The 23,461-nt window shown below is 44.2% G+C and overlaps 1 protein-coding gene across 4 annotated transcripts in view; it reads right to left on the bottom strand.

Annotated features, from left to right (window-relative positions):
• The window catches only part of CACNA2D3 (calcium voltage-gated channel auxiliary subunit alpha2delta 3), an 866,452-nt gene that overhangs the window by 527,096 nt on the left and 315,895 nt on the right, over window positions 1–23,461 (bottom strand). For all 4 annotated transcript variants that reach the window (XM_045493219.1, XM_045493218.1, XM_045493220.1 and 1 more), the window contains one exon: window positions 7,647–7,809. In XM_045493219.1, the coding sequence (XP_045349175.1) occupies window positions 7,647–7,809 (163 nt within the window). The remainder of the gene's footprint in view (window positions 1–7,646; window positions 7,810–23,461) is intronic.

Raw genomic sequence — 23,461 nt, 5'->3', positions numbered from 1 at the left:
CCGATTTCCCTGGTTAGGGGAGGCCACCGGTTTTGCTCTGCAGATGGGGGTAGCCGTGGCCTATGCTCTGTGTTCAGAGTGCCACTGTCTGTAGGGCCGCTGAATGGGCTCTGCAGCAACCCCTGTGCTCTGTTAGGTTCCCGGGTCAGACAGGCTGAAGGCTCATTTCAGGGAAGGTCACGGCCACAGAGTAGACTCCCTACCTGCCAGAGGCCGGGGGAGGAGCAGCTCTTAACCCAGCAAAGGGCTTGTTGTCCTAGCTCGGGTCAGCTCGCAGCCCAGTTCCCTGGCTGAATGGGGCCACAGGCCTTGCTCCGTCTGCTCTTCCCTCAGCCTGAGTGCCCCTGGGCCACACAGCTTCCAGGCGTGGTGCCAGCCCTCTAGTCAGGAGGGGCCTCCACGGTGGGCGCGGCTATGTCTCAGCCCCCTTGCCTGGGTGGGAGGTGGGGCACAATCCAGCCTCCTCTCAATTTCCCAACAGGCTCTCAAGATAGGAGGGGCCAGGAGCTCAACCTCAGCCTTGGCTATGCATCAGCCTTCTTGCCTGTGCACAGCACGGAAGCCCGCATGCCCAGTGCTGGCTGTGCCCTGGGGGCGAGGGGGGTCAGCTCTGCCATCCTGCCTCTTGCACACGGCTGCCAGGAGTTGTGGCCAGCCCTTCTGGTCACATGGGACCGCAGCAGCTGGGGCTGTGACTCAGCACCTTGCATGAGTGGAGGCAAACAGGTCTCTGGACCACCCCAGAGCCCACCCCACCAAGATCTCTGGTCGGAGTCCGCCCCTGACTCGGTTGTGCAGAGGAGGAGAGCCGCCGGCTGGGGTCACCGCTTGGGCACTGCGGGCGGGAACTCGGTCCACCGAGACCCGCGTGCTGGTTGTTGCCAGCCCCTCCCCCTTCTTCATCACAGTCTCATCCCCAGCGTTTGGGCCCGAAGATTCCCCTGCAGTCCCCGTAGTGTGAGATCAGGGTAGGGGCTCCCCCACAGTGACCCACGATGCTGGGGAAGGCTGGTTGTCACCCCTGGGCTTTCCTTTCCAACCGGTAGGAACCGGAGGCTCTGGGGGATCTTCCTTGGGGTGGTCCTGCACTGGCCCGGGGGAGGGGAACGGGGTGCACGTGGAACTGCTCCTCTTACCCCCTAACGCTGTCTGTCTTGGTCTCTGTGGTGCGGGGGTGCTTCCGCTTCACCCCCGCGTTCTGGGTTTCTCTCAGTGGTGTCTTGTTGGTGAGATGTTGGCCGTTCTCACGAGGGGAGCAAAGTCAGGAACAACCTATATCGCTGTCTTGGTGATGTCACTTTTAACATAGCTCTTTAAAAGGTTCATGAGCCTTCCTGCACATCAAATGGCTCTTAGAAAACATTTAAATGATTTCCGTGTAAACAAATCAGAAACATATGGATTAAATCTCCCTTAAAATATACACATGTAATTAAGGGGAGAAGTGCTTGGCAAAGCGTGTTTTGCGATTTATCAAACCCAACATGTGAAAGACAGGTTGTGACATCTGACAAATCCAAACCCAGCAGTCCTGCTCATCCGTACAGCAGCAAGCATACTCTGCTTCCAAGCCAGGGACCCAAGTCCCCCTCACCAGACCTCTGTTCTTCCCTGGGCTTTTTAGAAGAACCTACTGGGTTGTAACAGACAGACTGAATCCTTGGGTTCTGCCATGTTGGCTATGGGTCTCACTTTCCTTAGGCCTGTTTCATTTTCAGGGGTTGGACACTCTCCCCAGCCCCAACACGCGCGCGTGCATGTGCACGCACACGCGCACACACACACACACACACACACACACACACACACACACAGGAGAGCTGTGCAACCCAGTCCACTTGACCAGACACCCTGCCAGGGAAACCAAGAAGAAGAAAAGGTAGCCTAGGTCATGCCCCTCTCCCACCTCTGCCAGGCAGACCACCTCTCTCTGCTATCTCCCCCTTTGTATCCTAAGCCAACAGTTGGAGCCTTTGTACTTCTTAGGCCAAAAATGTTTGCAGGGCTGATATGCAAAAGCTACCTGGGTCAGCAGCTCACCCCAGCTCACGTGGGAACTCAAGTCATTGAAATCATTAGGCTGTGTGTCATGGAAGAAAGAGGGAGGAGGGCTGGCCAGAGAGTGGCCAGAGACAAGACTCAGGAGAAGGGTCTGGGGTATCACTACCGTGGGGACTTGTGCCCTGGCAGTGCCCAGGGAGAGTTAGAGCTTCAGAGGAAGGCTGGTGATAGGCCTAGGGCTGAGGTTCTCAGCCTGAGCAAAAATTCCTATATCCTAAGGTGGCCAGGAAGTAACTGAGCCCCAGACAGGGGACCCTGGGGGACCAGGTCCTTACTTTCTCAGAGCTCATGCCCAGAGAGGCATCAGAGGAAGCTGGACCCCTCATCAGAATGTCGAGGTCCACCCTGGCATGAGCCTTCCTACCTGTGTGACCTGGAGCAAGTCACGGGGCTTCTCTGACCCTTCGTTTCTTCATCTGAAACACAGACACGAGAACACCGCCTCAGTGCCCTCATGGGGCTGAAGAGGGAAGAAAACAAGGCCAAGGTGCTAAAATGACGCAAAAGTTTAAACAGATTAACTTCTAAGATTTGCATTTTTGTCCAGGCTAAAACTGCCAAGAAAGAAGCTGTGACCTCTGCCTCTCTGTTGCCTGGTCTAAAAATACTCGGAAGCTATAGGCTTCGTTCCCTCCCTGCTGACCCCCCAGTCGAATCATAGAGTCATGTGTGTTTAATGTTATCTATGGGCACATATTGAACCTGTCACCTTTTCTATTCCACGGTTATCTTCTGGCTTTCCTCCGTCTCAGAGGCAGCGCCACTGTTTCACAGTGATGGAAGGAAGGAGGGAAGTGTGGGAGCAGAATGGGACAAGGAAGGTGAAAACTCTCAGGCTGACAGCCATAACCCCAAAACAACCCAGCATCATGGAACTGCCCATTTGTGTTCTTCCGTAGCCATGACAGAAGATGTAAGCAGAGGCTTACAGTCCAAATTCTGGTCTATATCCAGGTCTTGGGTTCCAAGCCCTTGAGAAAAATGACTGCCAGTCTACCAACCCAGGCACCGAGGTGGTGGGGGGTCCAGACAGGACACAATGAAAATGCCTGGTTCTAACCCTGCCTCCGCCTGAAGGTCCTCCTCTCTTAACCATAATTACGGTGAGAATTGAACAAACTCATATGGTCACAATAATAGCAGAGTGCATTGGCCTTCGTCAAGTACCAGGCTCCCTGACAGGCCACATGCTTTACCTGTGCTATCTGACTGCAGCCCCATGACATGGGTTGTACTTTCCAGCCAGCAGGTGACAGGAGCCAACATCAGTGGGTGAGCCACTCCTCCCCAACCCACATGGGCATCGCTGTTGCCATGCTCCCAGTACTTCCATAAGGTTAGGATTGTTATTCCACTTGCTGTATAGCTAAGGATGCTGAGGATTGAGGAGAAGAGAAACTAGCCCAAGCTTGTGTACCAGGCAGTCACCATGCACCAAGCATCCTTCTAAATGTTTAACTTGCACCGCACCCCCCTGAAGCAGGTCACTGGGATTATCATCTCCAATTTAAGTTTGAGGAAAATGATGCACAGACACTTTATGCAGTCACAGGGGCACTGGTGGGGCAAATCAGTGCAGGAGCCTCACCAGGCTGGCTCTGGGTGTGGCTCTGACCCCTGGCCACCCTCCTTCCCCACCATTTTCCAAGTCTTATTCTCTAGCTCTCTTGGAGAGTCTGTGAGTGACGCAATGTCCTTTCAAAAGGTTTCTTTTCCATTTAAATCAGCCAGGATATGTGTCTGCTGCTTGTGAACACCATGGGAACACTACAACCAGGGTTGACTTCTCACAGCCCAGGAGGCATGGGCACTGGTATCTCCCAGCTGATCCCACATCTCTAGAAAACGCAATAAGCAAGAAGCATGCTGTTTAGGGCAAAGTGGGGCACCAGGCTGAACCAGCAGGGTGCCCCGCCCTCAGAGAACTCCAAGTGGAAAAGGAAAAAAAGTATGCAATGCACTCCTGGGACAAAAAAAAATGCTAAAACCAAGGAATAAACCCAAGTCACGTAATAAAAGAGCGAATGAAAGGTTTACTGAACTGGTTTTGAGAAGAACATTCGCGTAAGGAGGAAAGAGGAGGCAGGGATGACAGAAATGGAGTGAAACAGGGCATCATGGAAGAAAGACAAAGGTATACTCCATGAACTCTCACCTGGGTGCACAGAGGTGCAAGTGGGAATAAAAGGGCAGGTTGAGAGCAGAGTTTTTCTTTCATACACACATATATAAACACACATACACAAACTATACACATGCACACATGCACATATGTAGGCATGCATACATGCACATGTGTGCATGTGTGTGCGTGTGAATTTTACACCATTTCAGCCCAAAGAGGACTTAAAAAAGAATTCAGTTTTATCTGAATCTACTGTCAGACCATCAGTGGTCCTCAAACAAGCATCCTGCCCCATGCTTTACTCATCCAGGCAGCAGAGGTTCCAGAGGCATGGGCAGCCATTCTTCAAAGAAGTGTCACGGGCAGCAAGATGCACAGGCTGGGGGTGCCAGAGTAGCCACTGAGCAAACCTCTACTGAAGAAGGTTTGTGAAGAAGCTGCTGCATAGGGCACCACAAGGATCCTAAGACACATTTCTAAAGACTTGGAATGTGGCTCTTTGAATGCTCATGGCTTGCCCACGTGCCATGCACTCTGATGCCCCAGTCTCTCACGGTGCCTGTAAGAAAAGCACCTGGAGCAGGGGCATATGCTGACCTAGGTGAACAGCCTGGTTGCAAGGCCCAGCCAAGGAGGCGAAGAGCAGACTGCGACAAGCAGGTAGTGTTTACCAGCTGTGTTCGGCTGTGACAAGAAGTTATGCCAGGAGCACAGCACACAGCAGCTCGTAGGCAAGTATCAAACCACCCTGCTATGAGCCCACTCGGTTATGTCCAAGCTGCCTAGAAAGCGGACCCTGTACTGGTTTCCTCTGTCAGGGCAAGATTTCTAACCTAGGAATGTCACAGCCAGTCAGCGACCAAGCTCTGAGCACGTGTCCCACGTACATGTCATCAATAACTAGATCTGAGCTGGCAAGCCCTCGTAACATGAAATACATTTCTGCAGCTTGAAAAGAAAAAAAGACTGTTTGAGGCTGGTTTGAATTAGGTGGAATGGAGACAGGAATTTTCCTAAAGTCCCTTCCTCTCCCCCTTGGGCCGCTAGCTACTCACTGCTTGGCAGAGACAAGATCCAGTGCCTGGCTGACCTCAGTCCGTGACCCCACGACCTAGCTGGGGGACCAGTGAGTCTGGGTAGGGGTGGTAGGCAGGCCCTACAAGGGCTGCTGAGGTTGACTTTAAATATTATTACCTACTTCCATGGCTCAAGTGATCTATTAAGATTCTGCCTAACAAGTCTCGTAGCCCTGATTCTGCAGCCTGTGTGATCAATGGCAGTGCTGGTCCCTTATGTGTTGCTGCCATTGAAAGGTACAATTATGCCTTTAAAGCTCAAGGTGCAATTAAATCTCTAAAATGGTGCTAATGGCTCGAGCAACCTTGAAGCAGCTGCCATATTTTAAAAGATCATTCTGAATTGTTTTATGCCTGAAATTGCTCTGTAAAATCTTGTTAATTTTTCATCTTCAGTTGAGAATGTATTTAATGCTGAGAGGATGGCTTTCTTCCAGCCACACTGCACAGAAGGGGGTTTCCTTCCTCAGCTAACGGGATCACCCTGGAGCACTAGGACGAGGTCCTCAACCACTGGATGAGGTTGAGTTCAGCCCTCTAAGGAGGCTTAGGCTCTAAGGGATCTGTCCTAGGGAAGAGTCCAAAGTAAAGATTAGGTCACAGGATATAGTCCAGCCCAGAACCCACTAGGGACAGTTCAGCCCAGTATCACTGTCTCTAAGAGAGACAGAGAAAGACAAACATGTGCCTGCCCACACGGGCACATGGTCAGGTTCCGTCTTGGAGCTCCCACTGCCCCCAGATGTCTGTAACTGTAGCCAGCAGGTGACACACACAGTGTTCTAATGATCTCATTACCTATCCATTTCCCCCAAATAAACTGTGACCCCCTAGAGGGAGGGGCTCTGTCTGGTTCACCATGGGGTCCCCAATAAATGTCAGAGCAGTTAATAGATGGGATACTGCCTCCTCTGAATTTTAAGGATGGGCAGTAGGTAAACCAGGAAGGGAGCCATTAGTAGCATGGCCACAAAAGACAAGCACGAGAAGAATGTTTCAGGCATTGAGTTAGAAATTCTTTAATCATCGACCAAGCTCTTCAAACAGTGATCTAGAATAATTTAGAAATGCGATTTATATTCACGGTACTTCCCGACAACAACAAGAGCAGCTCAGATGCACTGAGCACTTTCCATGAGCAAGTCTCGTCGCGAAGGCTGTAGACACATCATTCCATATCCTTACAACAACCCCTGGAAGGGAGGTGGTATCCTTGTCCCTATTTTACAGAAAGGGAAACCAAGGCTTGGGAAGGCACAATTACCTGCTTAGGATCACAGAGCTGACAAGAGGAAGAGTGGGACTCAAACCCAGAGCCCTTCTCTTGACCACTGCCCTCTGGATATGACACTGAAACTGGGTGGGTGGTGGAATCCGGCCCCCCATGTTTTAGAAAGCTCGGCGGCAGACAATGGGGCAGATTTTTACTTTGAAGATGCCATGGCTCTCTGACTTACTTTTCCAGGAGGATGGCTCTTTTTGTAGGAGCCTCCCAGGCCTGAGAACGCAGAGCAAAATCCTACTCACTAAAGGTGAGGATGAGGAAGGCAACATCCTGAACTTAACCGCATTATTATGAGATGGACACAATTATTATCCACATCCTAGATATGTGGAAACTAAGATCTAAAAAGACAAGATGGTGCACCCAAGGTCACAGTCAGTAAGCGATGGATGCAGGATCAACCAGAGGCAGTCTGAGGCCAGAGCCCTGTCTTTGGACATTATAATCTCAGGTTCCACAGGCAGATGGGAATTTGGGGGAAAGAACTCTAGAGTCTATGTGAAGGCTGGATTTGAGCAGATTCTATATTCAAACCTGAAAACAAGGTCCATTCTACTTTGTATTCTAGGCAAAGACCACAGCTGATCCTGTCCCAACCCCAGGGGCTTCTGATCCACTAAAGCATTATAAGAAATGGAAGAGAAGAGAGAAAGACTACACCTGGGGTCAGTGAACTACAGCCTGCAGGTCAAACCCAGCCATCTGTTTTTGTAGATAAAACGTCTGACTGGAACACGGCCATATCCGCTGATTTATGTCATGTCTACAGCCGCTTTGGTGCCAGAACTGCAGAGCTGGGTAGTTGCAACAGAGAGTCTCTGGCTCACAAAGCCTAAGTTAGTTACTATCTGGCCCTTTACAGGAAAGGTTTGCCAGCCCCTGGATTCCACGTTAGACTGCTCGATGCACACAGCAGCTGGGGAAACAGTGAGCCATCTCCAGGCACAACAGGCATGCACACCTCACCTATCCAGCTCCTGCTGACATGGCCAGCTTGTAGTTGTGTTTTTCATAAAACCCAATACCCAAACCAGCCGGGGCTGTCCCTCACAAGCCCTGCCCTTCACCCTCTAAAAGGAGCCGCAGCGGTGAGCCTTACCTTTGTTGTACATGTTCGTTGGCACCTGGACGTCACTCAGACTGATGTTCACGGGCAAATTATTAAAATGGTCATTTGGGGCTAAGATGAATTCCTTCCCCAGCTCCAAAAAATTCCCATCTTTGTCCCTTTCGTTTATCAGCACAGCATTGAAGTATTCATACTGAAAGAGAAAGTCAAAAGGCATTACTTGTGGCTTAGGGCATAAGGCTGTGAACTCAGACAGACGTGGGCACAGGTTGCGGGCGGTCCCCTACACGCATGGATCCTGCTCTGGTCACACTATCTCTCTTAGTCTTCCCTACTGTCTATGGCTGCTTTTGAACAGATATGATAGCGCCATATAAATATTCCCAATGTCATAAAATATTCTTAGAAAACCTTACTGCAAGGAGCTGCACAGTACTTTTTTATATGACTATAGAGAAAACTGCCCTAAAAATATTTTAATTCTTTAAAGTTTGAAGATAGACCCTGCCCTTATGCAGCCTACATTTAAGTTGAAGGAGACGTGAAGTCAACAAAAAGTAAGTAAACCTATAGTTTGTCAGGTAACCATACTTGCTACAGAAAATAACAAAACCGGGCAAGGGGGAGAGCAGTAGCAGAAGGGCTGTGTGTTTATATACGGTGTTCAGGAAAGGTCTCAGTGCTGTGGTGACACTCACACAAAGACTGACGGACAGGAGGAACAGGTTGTGTGGGCACCTGGAGGGAAGCACCCCAGGCAGAGGAGAGATCCCAGGCAATGAATGGCCCTTGGATGGGAGTGTGCTAGTATGTTGTATACATGGCTGTCTCATCATCAACATAGTCACCGTCACTATCAGCATCATCTAACGTATACAGAATGCTTACTTTGTGGCAGACATTATTCGAAGTGCTTTTCACATGCTAACTCATTCAATTCTCCTAACAACTCTATGAAGTAGGTTTTGCGAGTATTCCCACTTCACCAATGAAGAAACTAAAGTAGAAAGAACTGACATATCCTGTCAAAGATTACACACCTGATGAGCAGAGCCAGAATTCAAACACAGGCACTCTACTTCCAGAGTCTGTGCTCTTATCTACTGAGCAGTATTCCAAGATGGTAGATATGGCTGGAATTATGACAGAGAATTTGAAACAACTATGATTAATGGGGCACCTGAGTGGCTCAGTCAGTTAAGTGTCTGACTTCAGCTCAGGTCATGATCTCATAGTTCGTGGGTTCGAGCCCCGTGTTGGGCATTGTGCTGACAGCTCAGAGCCTGGAGCCTGCTTCGAATTCTGTGTCTCCCTCTCTCTCTGCCCCTTCCCCACTTGTTCTCTCTCTCTCTCTCTCTCTCAAAAATAAACATTTAAAAAAAACAACTATGATTAATATGCTAAAGGCACTAATGGAAAACGTAGAAAATAGGTAAGAACAGATGGATAATCTAAGTAGAGAGATGGATATTCTAAGATAAGTGAATAGGATTTATGGATAAGTGAAATGAATGACAGCAGTGTTATAGGAACAGGAGCAAAAAACTGGGAATACTGGTAGTTAAAAGCTACCTATAGTACCTATGAAGTAATACAAGATTATTTAAAAGTGGACTTGAATTAGCTGTAAATGTATATTGCAAAATATCAGGCAACCACTAAAATAATATTCAAAGGAAGTATAATTTGTATGTTAAGAGAGAAGAAATACTAATTCATATAAGATGCTCAATTAAATTGAAAACAGGAAATCAATAGGCAAACAATCAAAGAAGGCAAAAAAAAAGTAGAAGACAGAAAATGAGAGAGAACCAGATGAACAAATAGAAAACAGTTACAAATATGGTACATATTAATCCAACTATATTGATAATCACTTTAAATATGAATGGTCTAAATGCACTAATTAAGATGCAGAGACTGCTAAGAGTAGATGAAAACACAAGACCCAACTATATGCTATCTACAAAAAACCCACCCTATACATAAAGAACAGACCGAGTAGAAGTAAAGAGACAGAGAAAGATATACCATGCTAACACTAATCAAAAGAAAGCCAGAGTAGACATATTAATTTCAGACAAAGCAGACTTCAAAGCAAGGATATTACCAGGGAAAAAGATGGACATTACATAATGATAAAGGGATCAATTCTCCAAGAAAACATAACAATTCTCAATAGTATAGACCTAACAACAGTGTGTTAATATATGTGAGGTAAAAACTGACAGAACCACAAAAAGAAATAAATGAATTCACAATGATATTGAATACTTCAACACCCCTCTTATCAGTAACTGACAAACCCATCAAGCAGGAAATTGGTAAGGATATAGTTAAACTGAACAGACCCATCAAGGAGATCTAATTGACATGTATAGAATACTTCATCCAGCAACAATAGATTACACATTCTTCTCAAGCTCACAGGGAACAATCACCAAGATAGATCCCATTCTGGGCCATAAAACACACTTTAACAAATTTAAAAGTACTGGAATCACACAATGTCTGCTTCTATATTATACTGGAATTAAACTAGACGTCAATAACAGAAGGATAGCTGGACAAATCCCAAAATATTTGGAGATTATGGAACATAATTCTAAGTAATACACGGGTCAAAAAAAAGAGTTTCAAGAAATTTTAAACTGAATAAAAATTAAAATACAACTTACTAAATTTGTGAAATGCAGTAAGAGCTTAAAAGAACATTCACAGCATTGAACACATGTGTTAGAAAAGAAAAATAATCATCTAACCTTTTACTTCAGGAAACTAGAAAAAGGCGAGCAAATTAAATCCAAAACAACCAAAAGAAAAGAAATAATTTTGTTTTATTTGCAGAACAGAAGTCAATGAAATCGAAAACAGGAAATCAATAGAGAAAATGAATAAAATCAAAGGTTGCTTCTTTGAAAAGATTCCTTACAGTGAAAAGATATAAAGCAAAATCAGCCAAGAGAAGAGACTAACTACAGGGGGCAAAGTCCAGAGGAATCCACATTCAGGTTTTCAAGAGTTCTCTCCTGGTGCAATCACATAAGATGCACTAATTCTTCCAGTGCTGATCTGTGACAAACATCTGAAATGCTGCTCACCGGGGAGGCTTGATAAGACTCAGTGCTAAGGACATTTATTGCGGGGTGGTCCTGTAGCAACACTATTTACCAACATAACTTCACTGAATTTATAGAACTCTACACCTAATAACTGCAGAGCACATATTTTTTTTACCAGATCACACACTGGGCTACCAAACAAGTCTCAGTAAATTTAAAATGAATGAAATCCACATATTATGTTATCTGGTAATAATGGGCTAATTTTAGAAGATGATATATGATAGTGATATGAAAAATATCAATGATATCTAAGAAAAGATGGTGTCTAGAAAAACCCCAAAGATTTGGGAATTAAACAGCACACTACTTCATAATACATGTGTTGAGGAAGAAAATGACATGGGAAACTGGAAAATAGTTTAAAACAAACAATGAAAAAATATCAATATTTGTGAGATATAGCTAAAACATAGTTTAGAGAAAAATTTACAGATTTAAAAGATTATAGAACAGAAGAAAACTTTAAGATGAATAGCCTAAGATACTCCTGTAAAAAGAAAAAGAAGAAGAGGGGCGCCTGGGTGGCGCAGTCGGTTAAAGCGTCCGACTTCAGCCAGGTCACGATCTTGCAGTCCGTGAGTTCGAGCCCCGCGTCGGGCTCTGGGCTGATGGCTCAGAGCCTGGAGCCTGTTTCCGATTCTGTGTCTCCCTCTCTCTCTGCCCCTCCCCCGTTCATGCTCTGTCTCTCTCTGTCCCAAAAATAAATAAACGTTGAAAAAAAAAATTAAAAAAAAAAAAAAAAAAAAAAAAGAAAAAGAAGAAGAAATGAAACTCAATGTTCAAAGAAGGAATAAAATAATAGAGATAAAAGGAGAAACCATAAAATGGAAAAAAAAAATAACGAAAAAACACCAATGATATCAACAGTTGGTTTTTTAAAATGATTAATGAAAATTTTAAACCCTAGCTATATTGATGAAGAAAAATGTAAGAAAGTATAAAATACCAGTAGCAGGAATAAAAGAGGAAACACTATATAAGATAATGAAATAAGGAAATATTACAAACCAATTTATGCAAATATTTGGTAACTTGAGTTAAATGTCAATTCCTTGAAAAACAGAAACTACCAAAACTGACACAAGAAGAAATATAAAAAATAACTGGCTCTATATATACACAAAAATGTAAATTCACAATTACTAGCCAAGCTAATATAAACAGCTCCAAGTTCAGATGCCTTAAATGATGAATTCTATCAAATATGTAGGGAAAAAATAGAAACCATCTGATATACACTCAGAAAATTAGAGGAGGGAATACTTCCCAACTTATTTAATGAGGGCAGCATAACCCTGACACCAAATCAGACATGAATATTTGAAAAACTGTATTACACACCAATATTTCTCATTAACCTAGATGTAAAAATTCTAACACAATATTGAATCAAATCCAACTACAATTAAAAGGATAATACATCATGACTAAATTATATTTATCCCAGGAATTTATGGTTGGTTTATTTGAAAAATCAATCAACACAGTTCACCACATGAACAGAATAAAGAAGAAAAAATTGCATGACCACATAAATGCAGAAAAAGCATTTGAAAGAATTCAACTTTTGCTCATCCTAAAAACTCTTAGGAAATTTGAAATAGCATAAAATGTCCTCAACCTAATAAAGAGCATCTTAAAAAAAAACCTACAGCTAACATTATATTTATGATGAAACACTGAATATTTCCCCCCCAAGATCAGGAACAAGGCAAGGATGGGTTACTACATCTATGTAACAGTGTACTGGTGGTCCTGGCAATTGCAGTAAGATGAATGACTGAATGAATGAATGTTTGAATGAATGAATGCCATAGGAATTGGAAAGGAAAAAACTGTCTTTATTTGTGGACATGACTGTCTATGTAGAAAACCCTAAGGAATCCACATAATCTACTACAACTAGTGAGTTTTAGCAAGGCCACAGGATAGGAAATTAATAGACCAAAATCAATTGTATTTCAATATACTAACAAAGAGCAAATGGAAATTGAAATGGAATGTAAATAACATTTACAATACCATAAAAAGCATTTAAAAATTAAATATAAATCTTTTAAATTATGTGCAATACCTGTATACTAAAAGTTACAAAATATTGCTGTGAGAAAATTTAAAAGGTTTAAATAGATGAAAAGAGATGCCTTACTTAAGGATTAGAAAACTTGGTATTAAGATGTTAATTCTTTCCAAATTGATCTAAAAATTCAATGAAATCACAATCAAAATCTCAGTGGTCTTTTTCTAGGAGTTTCCAGGTTAATTTTTTTTTTTTTAATTTTTTTTTCAACGTTTATTTATTTTTGGGACAGAGAGAGACAGAGCACGAACGGGGGAGGGGCAGAGAGAGAGGGAGACACAGAATCGGAAACAGGCTCCAAGCTCTGAGCCATCAGCCCAGAGCCTGACGCGGGGCTCGAACTCACGGACCACGAGATCGTGACCTGGCTGAAGTCGGACGCTTAACCGACTGCGCCACCCAGGCGCCCCTCCAGGTTAATTCTAAATTTTATAGAGAAATGAAAGGGATCTAGAATATCAAAAACAATTTTGAAAAAGAAGAAAAAATCCAAAGAGTCACATTTCCTGATGTTAAGTCTCACTATAAACCTAATTAATCAAAACAGTGTGGTATTGGCATTAGAATAGACAAACAGATCAATGGAACACAGTCCAGAAATAAAGCTGTACACATACAGTCAACTGAGTTTCAATAACGGTACCTACATTATTAAATGGGGAAAATATTTTCAACAAATTGTGCTGGAACAAGTGACTTAACCATAGGAAAACATCCTCACCCCTAATTCACAACACACACATTATTAATTCAAGATGGATGATAGACTTTGATGGAAAAGCTAAACCTATAATATTTCTTAAAAACAAAAAATGATAAATATCTTTGTAGCCTTCGGGTAGGCAATGGTTTCTTAGGACATACAAAGCACTTATAATTTTAAAATTGAGAATTTAGGGGCGCCCTAGGTGGCTCAGTTGACTGGGCGACCAATTTCAGCTTGAGTCATGATCTCACGGTTCGGGGTTCGGGCCCCGTGTCGGGCTCTGTGCTGACAGTGCAGAGCCTGAAACCCGTTTTGGATTCTGTGTGTGTGTCTCTCTCTCTGTCCCTCCCCTGCTCATGCTCTGTCTCTCTTTCCTTCAAAAATAAATAAACATTTTAAAAAATTGAGAATTTAGATTTTAAAAATTTCAAAACTTTTGATCATTAAATCAACTATCAATATAAAACAAATAGAAAAACCATTATTGAGGAAAAACAATTCATAATACACATCTGACAAATGACTTATACCCAGAATATGTAAAGAACTCCTATAATTTAAACATCAGTGAAAATAGAAGGCCAAAGAGGTGAACACCTTCCAAAGGAAGGTATCTGAATGACCAATATGCAAGCCAAAGTGTGTTCAACGTGATTAGTCAACGGGGAAATGCAAAAGAAAACACCAACCAGATGCAATTTTGCATCCACTAGAAGAGCTAACATTAAGTTTTCTGAAAATACTACATGTTCACAAGAATGTGGAGTAAGCCAAAATCCTATACATTGCTCACGGATATATCAAAAACTTTGAGGGGCGCCTGGGTGGCGCAGTCGGTTGGGCGTCCGACTTCAGCCAGGTCACGATCTCGTGGTCCGTGAGTTCGAGCCCCGCGTCGGGCTCTGGGCTGATGGCTCAGAGCCTGGAGCCTGTTTCCGATTCTGTGTCTCCCTCTCTCTCTCTGCCCCTCCCCCGTTCATGCTCTGTCTCTAACTGTCCCAAAAAATAAATAAACGTTGAAAAAAAAAAATTAAAAAAAAAAAAAACTTTGGAAAAACATTTTGCCATTGCTTGTAAAGTTAAACATGTATCTACCCTATGATCCAATAATTCCACCCCTAGGGATCTATCCAATGGAAACACAGCCACCAAAATATTGTGTGAATGTTCATGGAAGCGCCATTCACAATAGCCCAAAACTAGAAGTCAAGTGCCCATCAACAGATGCAAAGATAAACAAATCTGCGATACATTCATACAGTGGATTGTTACTCAGGAACCAACTACTGATATACTCAAAATATGGGTGCATTTCATAAACGTTTTGAGTGAAAGAAGCCAGAAACAAAAGTGAACATATGTACAATCCCATTTATATGAGGTTCTAAACAGGCAAAATTATTACTCAATAGTAAGAGCAATCATGGGTTGCTTCTGGGCAGGAAGGTGGGGAACCACTTCAAAGAGACATAAGAAAACATTGTGGATTGCTGGAAATGTTCTATATCTTGATGAGGTATGGGTAACTCAGGTGTATTCATTCATCTGTCAGTACTCATTGAATTGTATGCCAAAGAACTATGTATTTTACTGTATAGAATTTATGTTTCAATAAAAAAATTAAGTCACAAAGACTTCAATTTTTTAAATTATTAAATACAAAACTTACAAAAACATTAACATTAAGGCGGGGGTGGGGGTGGTAGCTCAGTCAGTTAAGTGTCCAACTTCAACTCAGGTCACGATCTTGTGGTTCAAGAGTCTGAGCCCTCCATCAGGCTCTGTGCTAACAGCTCAGAGCCTGGAGCCTGCTTCAGATTCTGTCTCCATCTCTCTGTCTCTCCCCCGCTCACGTTCTGTCTCTCTCTTTCTCAAAAAATGAATAAAACATAAAAAAGAAAAAAGCTTTACAGAAACAAAACTCAGTTTAATAAGTTCCACCCACGATGATTTTTTTGAAACATAATTTACTATGATATAACACCCAGAAACAAAAGAAATCATACCTTTCTGCTGAAACATAAATCCAGGGAATGCATTACCAAGCAGAAACACCTTGTCTAGCCCATGAATTGCCTGCACCAACGGGAGGCCCCTTCTTCTGAAAGGCTCTGCTTTGTAGGAAACTTGTCAGTGGAGATTCCTCCCACAGCTCCATGTTAATTGAGATCTTAACCTTCCACAGACCCAAGTTCTTCACATAATATTGCAATGGTTTTAAAAACTCAAGCTTTCAATGCCATTGTTTAATTATAACTGAATGCTAAATTAACACACAAAGTCTCAGGCTGCTTGGTGAAGGCCAGTGCAATCATGGTTCCTGCACAAGGCTCTCTGGAGGCAGCTTCTAAACTGCCATTTAAACGAATAATTCACACAGCCCAGAATGCAAACGAAGAAAGAATGGATGCACAGGCAGGATTTCACTCAATGTTGCTCATCATTCACCACCGATGACTGGGGGTTCCGTGCCTCCTCCCCAAATCCATTTGTCCTTCCATATTGATTTTGAAAGGCCTGACTCAGTGCAAACAAGAATCATTTCTTGGCCCTTCGAATTCATCACTATAATTATGGGGCTCAGTGGCTTTGTCCATATTGATCAAGGAAAAGATAATGTTTAATCCATTTCAGTATTTCTGAATCCCTGTCACCCATGGGGTCAAAGTAAATTAGTTCTTTTGTGAGTAAATCTGATAGCCTACTAAGTGTGAAGGGGCAAAAAGGACACTAACTCAGGGGACAAAATGTAGTAAAATATAGCAGGGGCAAAATGGTGGGTGTGCTGTTCCCCAGCACCCAGCACAGCACCAGCTCAGAAAGCAGTGGTGTCTAAATGTGATTCAATAAGGCAGGGGTAAGCATACTTTTTTCTGTAAAAGGTCAGGTAATTATTTTAGGCTTTGTCAGCTATGGAGTCTTTACTGCAACTCCTCAACTGTGCTATTGTAATGTGACAGCAGCCACAGACAATATATAAAAGAATGGGCCTGTCTGTGTTCCATTCACACTTTATTTACCAGAAATTTACAAAATAAAAAAAAAAAAAAGGTTTGGCCTGCAGGCTGTAGTTTGCCAACTCTTCAAAGGAAAAAATAAAATTATTGAAATAAAAAATTTCCAGCTTGACTAAATCAAGCATTTCTTTCAATAAAAATTTTGAGCACCATGCTGAATAAGAACAAAGTTGAAGGACTGACACTTACCCAACTTCAAGACTTTCTACAATACGACAGTACTCAAGACATCAGTATTGGCGAAAGATCAACAGAACAGAAGAGAGAGCCCAGAAATAGATCCACACAGATGAAGTCAACCGATCTTTGACAAAGAAGGAAAGATAGTCTCTTCAACAAATGGGGCAGCAACAACAGGACATCCACATGCAAACAAATGAATCTAAACACAGATCCTTCAGGGGTGCCTGGGTGGCTCAGTCGGTTAAGTGTCCCAGTTAGGCTCAGGTCATGATCTGGCTCATTAGTTCAAACCCTGCTTTGGGCTCTGTGCTGACAGCTCAGAGCCTGGAGCCTGCTTTGGATTCTGTGTCTCCCTCTCTCTCTGCCCCTCCCCTGCTCATACTCTGTCTCTCTCTCTCTCTCAAAAATAAATAAAACATTAAAAAATAATAACATAAAAATAAACACAGACCCTTTGTAAAAATTAACTCAAAATGGATCAGAGACCTAAATATAAAATGCAAAACTATAAAACTCCTAGAAGAGAACACAGGGGAAAACCTAGATGACCTTGCCTATGGTGATGCTTTTCTAGGTAAAATGCCAAAGACGCGATCCATGAAAAAAGTAATCGATAAACTGGACTTCATTAAAATGAAAAACTCCCTTCTGTTCTGTGAATGACACTGTCAACAGTATGAGAAGACTAGCCACGGACTGGGAAGAAACAATTGCAAAAGACACATGTGATTTGGACTGTCACCCAACATATACCAAACATTCTTAAAAGTCAACAATAATGAAACTAACAACTGGATTAAAAGATGGACTAAAGACCTTAACAAAGAGCTCCACACAGGATATAAGCAGATGGCAAGAAAGCATGTAGAAAGATGCTCCACATCATATGTCATCAGGGAAATGCAAATTAAAACAACGAGACACCACTACTTGCCTATTGGAATGGCCAAAATCCAGAAGGCTGACAACACCAAATGCTGGCAAGGACGTGGTGCAGCAGGCGCTCTCTTACATTACTGGTGGGAATGCAAAATGCTACAGCCACTTTGGAAGACAGTTTGGCGTTGTGTTTTGTTTTGTTTTTAAACTAAACATACTCATACAATATGATCCAGCAATCATGCTCCTTGGCATGGATCCAATAGAAATGCAAATTTACATCCACACAAAAACCTACACACGGATGTGTATAGCAGCTTTATTCATAATTGCCACAACTTTGAAGCAACCAAGATGTCCTTCAGGAGAAGAATAAACTGTGATACATCCAGACAATGGAATATTATTCAGCACTAAAGAGAAAGGAGCTGTCAAGCCATGAAAAGACAAGGAGGAACCTAAATGCACATTACAAATTGAAAGAAGCCAATCTGAGAAGTACTATGTAATTCCAACCATATGACATTCTGGAAAAGGCAAAATTCTGGAGGTGGTAAAAAGATAAGTGGTTGCCAAGAAAGGGGGTGGAAAGGGATAAATAAACAGAGCATCGAGGTTTTTCAGGACATTGAAAATAGTCTGTATGATATTTTAATGAAAGATGCATGCCATTAAACATTTGTCAAAATGCAGAAAATGTAAGACACCAAGAGTGAATCCCAAAGTAAACCATGGACTTTGGGTGATTAGGTGTCCACGCAGGTTCATCCTTGGTAAAATGTACCATCCTGGTGAGTGATGTTGATAACGGGGGATGCTATGCACCAACAGATGTGTAGGGGAAATCTCTGCACCTTCCTATCAATTTTGTTGTAAACCTCCAACTGCTCTAAAAATGCAGTCTTTTTCAAAAAAGTTTCGAGTAAGATCTGCCTCTATATTTATTCATAATTCATGGGTACTACCTACCACCTATTATACTAACATATGAACGTTATAAGACAAACTGCACAAATAAAAATAAAAGTGAATAGGAAAAAAAGTGACATATTCTCCTCGGGCATCTCAGTGGCTCACTTTGTGCACCCCTGGGTGTAGAATTTCCCAGCAGTGCTCCAAAGCAGCATTTCCAAATGATGACCTGTGCCACAGAAAGCCACTCCGTGGATTATTCATAAGGAATGTTATTTTAATGTGCGCCATGGTGAGCAAAGTTTGGGAAACACGGGAAGAACTGGGGTTTCTTCATTTCAGGACTTCTCAGGGCCTTTACCTCATTCTGAAAGTATACTATGTGCACTTTGAATACCTGGGCTGAGAGCTGTCCTTTACAGCCCTCCTCAAACACAGCCGATCACGTAAGTGTCCTTCTCAGCACTTACCAGGGTGATTTACCCCTTTACAAGTACCTGTGCGATGTTTCACTACCGCGGTTCCCCCATGGGACTTGTTCTGCATCGGCAGGAACCTGTGTTTACTCACTGTTGTATCCCCAGCGCCTAGCACCTGTTGGCAGAATAACTGATCGAATGACCAACGTCAGAATCCATGTGGTCACCAGGCCTCTCCCTGGAGCTACCTTCCTAAGACACATCTTTGCAGTTGGCTCTTCCAGGTCCTGTGGTTCTACGGAATGTTCTCAGCAGGGAGCTATAGGAGCCGCACGTCGTATCGCTGCACAACCTGTGTCACAAATTCAAACAGGAAAGGGTATCCAGAGTAATGGGGTAAAGGTGATTCCAGAAGGGGCTGGAATTGCTGGTCTGTGCTGATCACCATAAGATGAGGAGGACAAGGCAGGAGCTCTGTGATACCTCCACAACCATGCCTGCAGCTTCCCCGGGGGCGGTCTGGGCATCCCCCTTCTGGCAGAGTCCCTCTCCTTCAATACACTGTCACAGAACATGTCCACTTCAGTTCTGACATCACCCCTGCCAGGGAAAAGAATTCATTGCTCTACCACTCTGTCAGCTATAGAATCCAACAGCTCAGGCCTTCTCATTGATTTCAACTAGATTCCTGTCACCATGCAGAGTCAAGTTTCAGATTCAACAGGAAATATCACTAGAGGACAAAAAGGGTTCGGTTGGTGTGAGCGCTCCAACTGGTTGGTGGTGACTGCCTGTATATATTGCAAAGGCTTCTGAGGCTGTATCTCAACGCAAAGACCGTATGCTTTTCTGGTAAGGGTGGCCCAGCCTCTCCCACACCACCCACATCCTTGAAAATGCATCCCTTCCTAGTTTAGGGGTTGGCAAACTGTTTCTGTAAAGAGCCAGATAGTAAATATTTCAGTCTTTGCAGGCCAGACAGTCTCTGTCACAACATTCAATTCTGCTGTTTTAGCAAAAGTAGCCAACGGTGATCCATAAACAAATGGGTGTGGCTGGGTTCCAATAAAACTTTATTTACAAAAACAGGCAGCTGGTAGGACATGTAGTTTCCTGAACCCTGCCCCGGTTCACTCTTTACTCCTTCCAGGTGAGAGGGACCTAATCTTCTAGTCAAGATGTCCTAAGGCAGTGCTTCTCAACTCCAGCTGGGGAGCTTTTCGACATCCAGATGTCCAAGCCAAACCTCAGGGAAATTACATTTGAGTCCCAAGGCGGTATTTTTTCAGCCTGTCCCGAGCGATCGCAATGTGCAGCCCAGGCTGAGACACACTCTTTCCAAGGGTGACTTCCGTTTCCCCTTCCTGCGGGGTAAGTTGCATAACAGAACTACAAGGCCCCACCACAGAGGGCTTGCTTCATGGGCGGGAAGTATCTGCTCCACACATTTTGGCTTAAATTAAATCCTGCCTATAAAGTTCTCCAGTTGTCTCCTATGCGTGTGTCCTGTTGAGCCAACCGACTGTGAATGCCCTGGAAGCTGGGCCTGTGTCCCTCTCACCTACTTGCCAATGATCCTGAGGACAATTCCGACTGGTACCATCCAGCCCTAGGCCCAGACCACAATGTCAAGCAAAAGTAAGTACCCAATGAGTAAGTGAATGGATTCGTCTGGGTTCCCCAGAGAAACAGAACCATTCGAAAGAAGAACTTGGGAGAAAGAGGGAGATACGGATTTATTAAAGAAATTGGCTCATTTGACTAGCAAATCTAAAATCTGTAGGTTAAGCTACTACAGTCTTGAGTCTAGGTTCCGCAGGGCAGGCTGGGCAGGCTGGAAACTCAGGCAGGGTTTTCGTGTTGCAATCTTGAGGCAGAATTGCTTCTTTCTCAGGGAATCTGTCTTTGCTCCTGAGGTTTTCAGCTGGTTGAGTGAGGTGCCCCTCATTATGGAGGGTGATATGTTTTTCTCAAAGTCTACTGACTGTAAATTGTAACTGCATCTGAAAAACACCTTCACGGCAACATCGGAACTGACGTTTGACCAAACAAACAACTGGGCACCATGGCCTAGTCACACGGACATATAAAATTAACCGTCGCAGTGACTGTCCCCTCACAACGGACTGCGGCAATTGCCTATCAGCTGGGCTCCCAGCCAGCTTCTTATCCCCTACCATCCAGCCAGGCAGCAGCCAGTGATAGTTTAGAAATGTGAATCAGACTGTGTCACTCTCCAGTGGTTTCCTGCCACCCTGCCACCCTCAGAATAAGCCCTTCCCTGGGCTTTGAAAGACTCTGTTCTTTGAAAGGCAGCCGCCCGCCTGGTGCACCTGGTCTCCTGCACCGAACGGCCTGTCATCCCACTCCCGCCACACAGCCCTCTGGGCTTTAGCCCCAGTCCCCAACTCTTAGCAGTGCCCTGGGATTCCCTAAGGCACTCTCTCCTCAGTCATTATAATAAACTCTGCGGCTGGCCTAAGCTCACTTGAGCGGGCTTCTGTTACTTGCAAGCACTGCGTCCTAAATGGTACACTCATCACATCCTGATGATCAAGGACCTACCTCCAAGAATCTACGAGGAAGACTTGCCTCAGCACCCAGGCTCCACATGGATGTGCGCCTCCAGCCCGGTTGGGTTCCTGTTCTGTGCAAATTCCCCACTTGGCCCGGTCACTGGTTTCAGTCTCTACCCAGCCCCAGTCCCATCCACCCAATCATCACCGTCTCTCCCTACCTGATCTTTATGTGCTTCAACTTCCTCACCCGTAAAGTGAGGCGACCGTGAATTCCTACCAGCTACACGTCAAGCTCCTCTCACAGTCGAGAGAGCTCAGTCAAGGGCAGCTATTGTTAAGGACTGAACCTCACCGGCAAGATCCAGGGCTCTCCCATTCCCGTGACACCTTTCTCCTCCCCAGTCACCCTGCGTCCTCTAATCTCCTCTCCCCAGTCAGGACATCAGTGGCAGTTTTGGCTCTTTTCTTCATTGTATTTGCTCCTCTGGAAGGCCTTAGAGGGTTTGTTTGGGGTGGTAACCCCCCTAAGGGCAGGCAACACCCATGCATGCCAGGATTTCAGAAGCTTCTGTCCTTCGCAGAGACACAGCACCTTTATCACACCCCACATCCCCAACAAACACACTGCCTGGAGGTCCTAGGTCAGGTGGTAGGATGAGTGAATGGCTACAACACTCCTCGTCTGTACTAATTAGGGAAACATTTTCATGTTTCACCAGCCCCTAGGAAGAGCCTTCCCACTTCCTGCCTGGAATTTAGTTCCCAGCTAGGGAAGCAATCTGGGTGGGCCTCCTGATTCCTGTCCCAGGGACCCCTCTTGTCTGGATTTCACCCTGTGCTCTGTTCTAGAATCAGGAAACCAGCCGGGTACTGCAAGGAGAGGAGGGGCTTTGGAGCCTGATGCCCGGGTTGAAACCATGTTTGCTTCCTAGGGGCACTCTAACGTCTCTACCACTCAGTTTCCTTGTCTGTGAAAAGGCAATGGTGATACCTACCTCTTTAGGACTTTCTGCAGATTGATTGGGCTAAAATGTACAAAAGCAATGGGCACAGTGCCCAGAGCAGGCTCTTAATATGTTTTGGTTCTCTCATCTTTTCCTCATTTTTTTCCCCCTTCTCTGCTCTGGGATGATGGCCAGATTTTTACAACTTAGATTAAAAAATAAAAATTACTAGGAATATTAGTTCCAAATGAGCCAAGCAAATACCAAACTCCCAGTGCATGTGTATCCTGTGGGGAAGTGACATCTATCGCTACTCATGCGTGCCCCTCTCCAAAGGTCTAGTGCTGTCTGGTTACTACTCAATAATCTCATCTTCTCCTCATGTGTGAAAATTGATTTTTTAATGATCTGTTCCAGAATATTTCTAGGTATTAATGTTACGTTAACTCATTTATAATTCCCCAAGTGTCACAGTTGTTTGAAAAAAAAAAACAGATAATGAATATGCGTCTCCCAGCCATCTGGAATCTCTGGCCTCTTGAGAATACTCCAATACGAACGAGTATTAACGGCCTGCTTCACAAGCTACTTATGCAGGCCTTGGACTGCAGCTTCTTCCTGCAAGCTCGTTGGCCACTTGGCATTTAGTTTCAAGAGACTTGGAGTGGAGCATTTCACTCCAGCATGCTGGGTTCGAGTCCCAGCTCTGCTGCTTAGTCACAATCTCTCAGTTACTTCATCTGTAAAATGGGATCACAACCACCCACATTACAGTGGAGTCGTTGTGAGAAATAAATAAATAGAGGGGCAAAAAAGAAACAGCACTCAGTTTAGAGCTTGACTCACAGTAAAGGACTGTGCTGTATAAAGCTGCCTTCTTTTGTAGGTCAAACACCGCTGTTTATTGGTAATTTCATAGTTCCAGCTAACAGGATTTTGACAGATGGTAGAAGCCACTACCAGGGGGAGCTGACTGGCAGACAGAGGGCAGAGGGAAGCATTTGAAAAGGCAAGGAGAGAACACCATCATCTCTCACCCCCCAGTGGTGGGCTTCCCAGCT

This window comes from Leopardus geoffroyi, chromosome A2, assembly GCF_018350155.1.
Source record: "Leopardus geoffroyi isolate Oge1 chromosome A2, O.geoffroyi_Oge1_pat1.0, whole genome shotgun sequence".
NCBI lineage: Eukaryota > Metazoa > Chordata > Mammalia > Carnivora > Felidae > Leopardus > Leopardus geoffroyi.
This window is presented reverse-complemented; position numbering and strand designations above follow the sequence as displayed.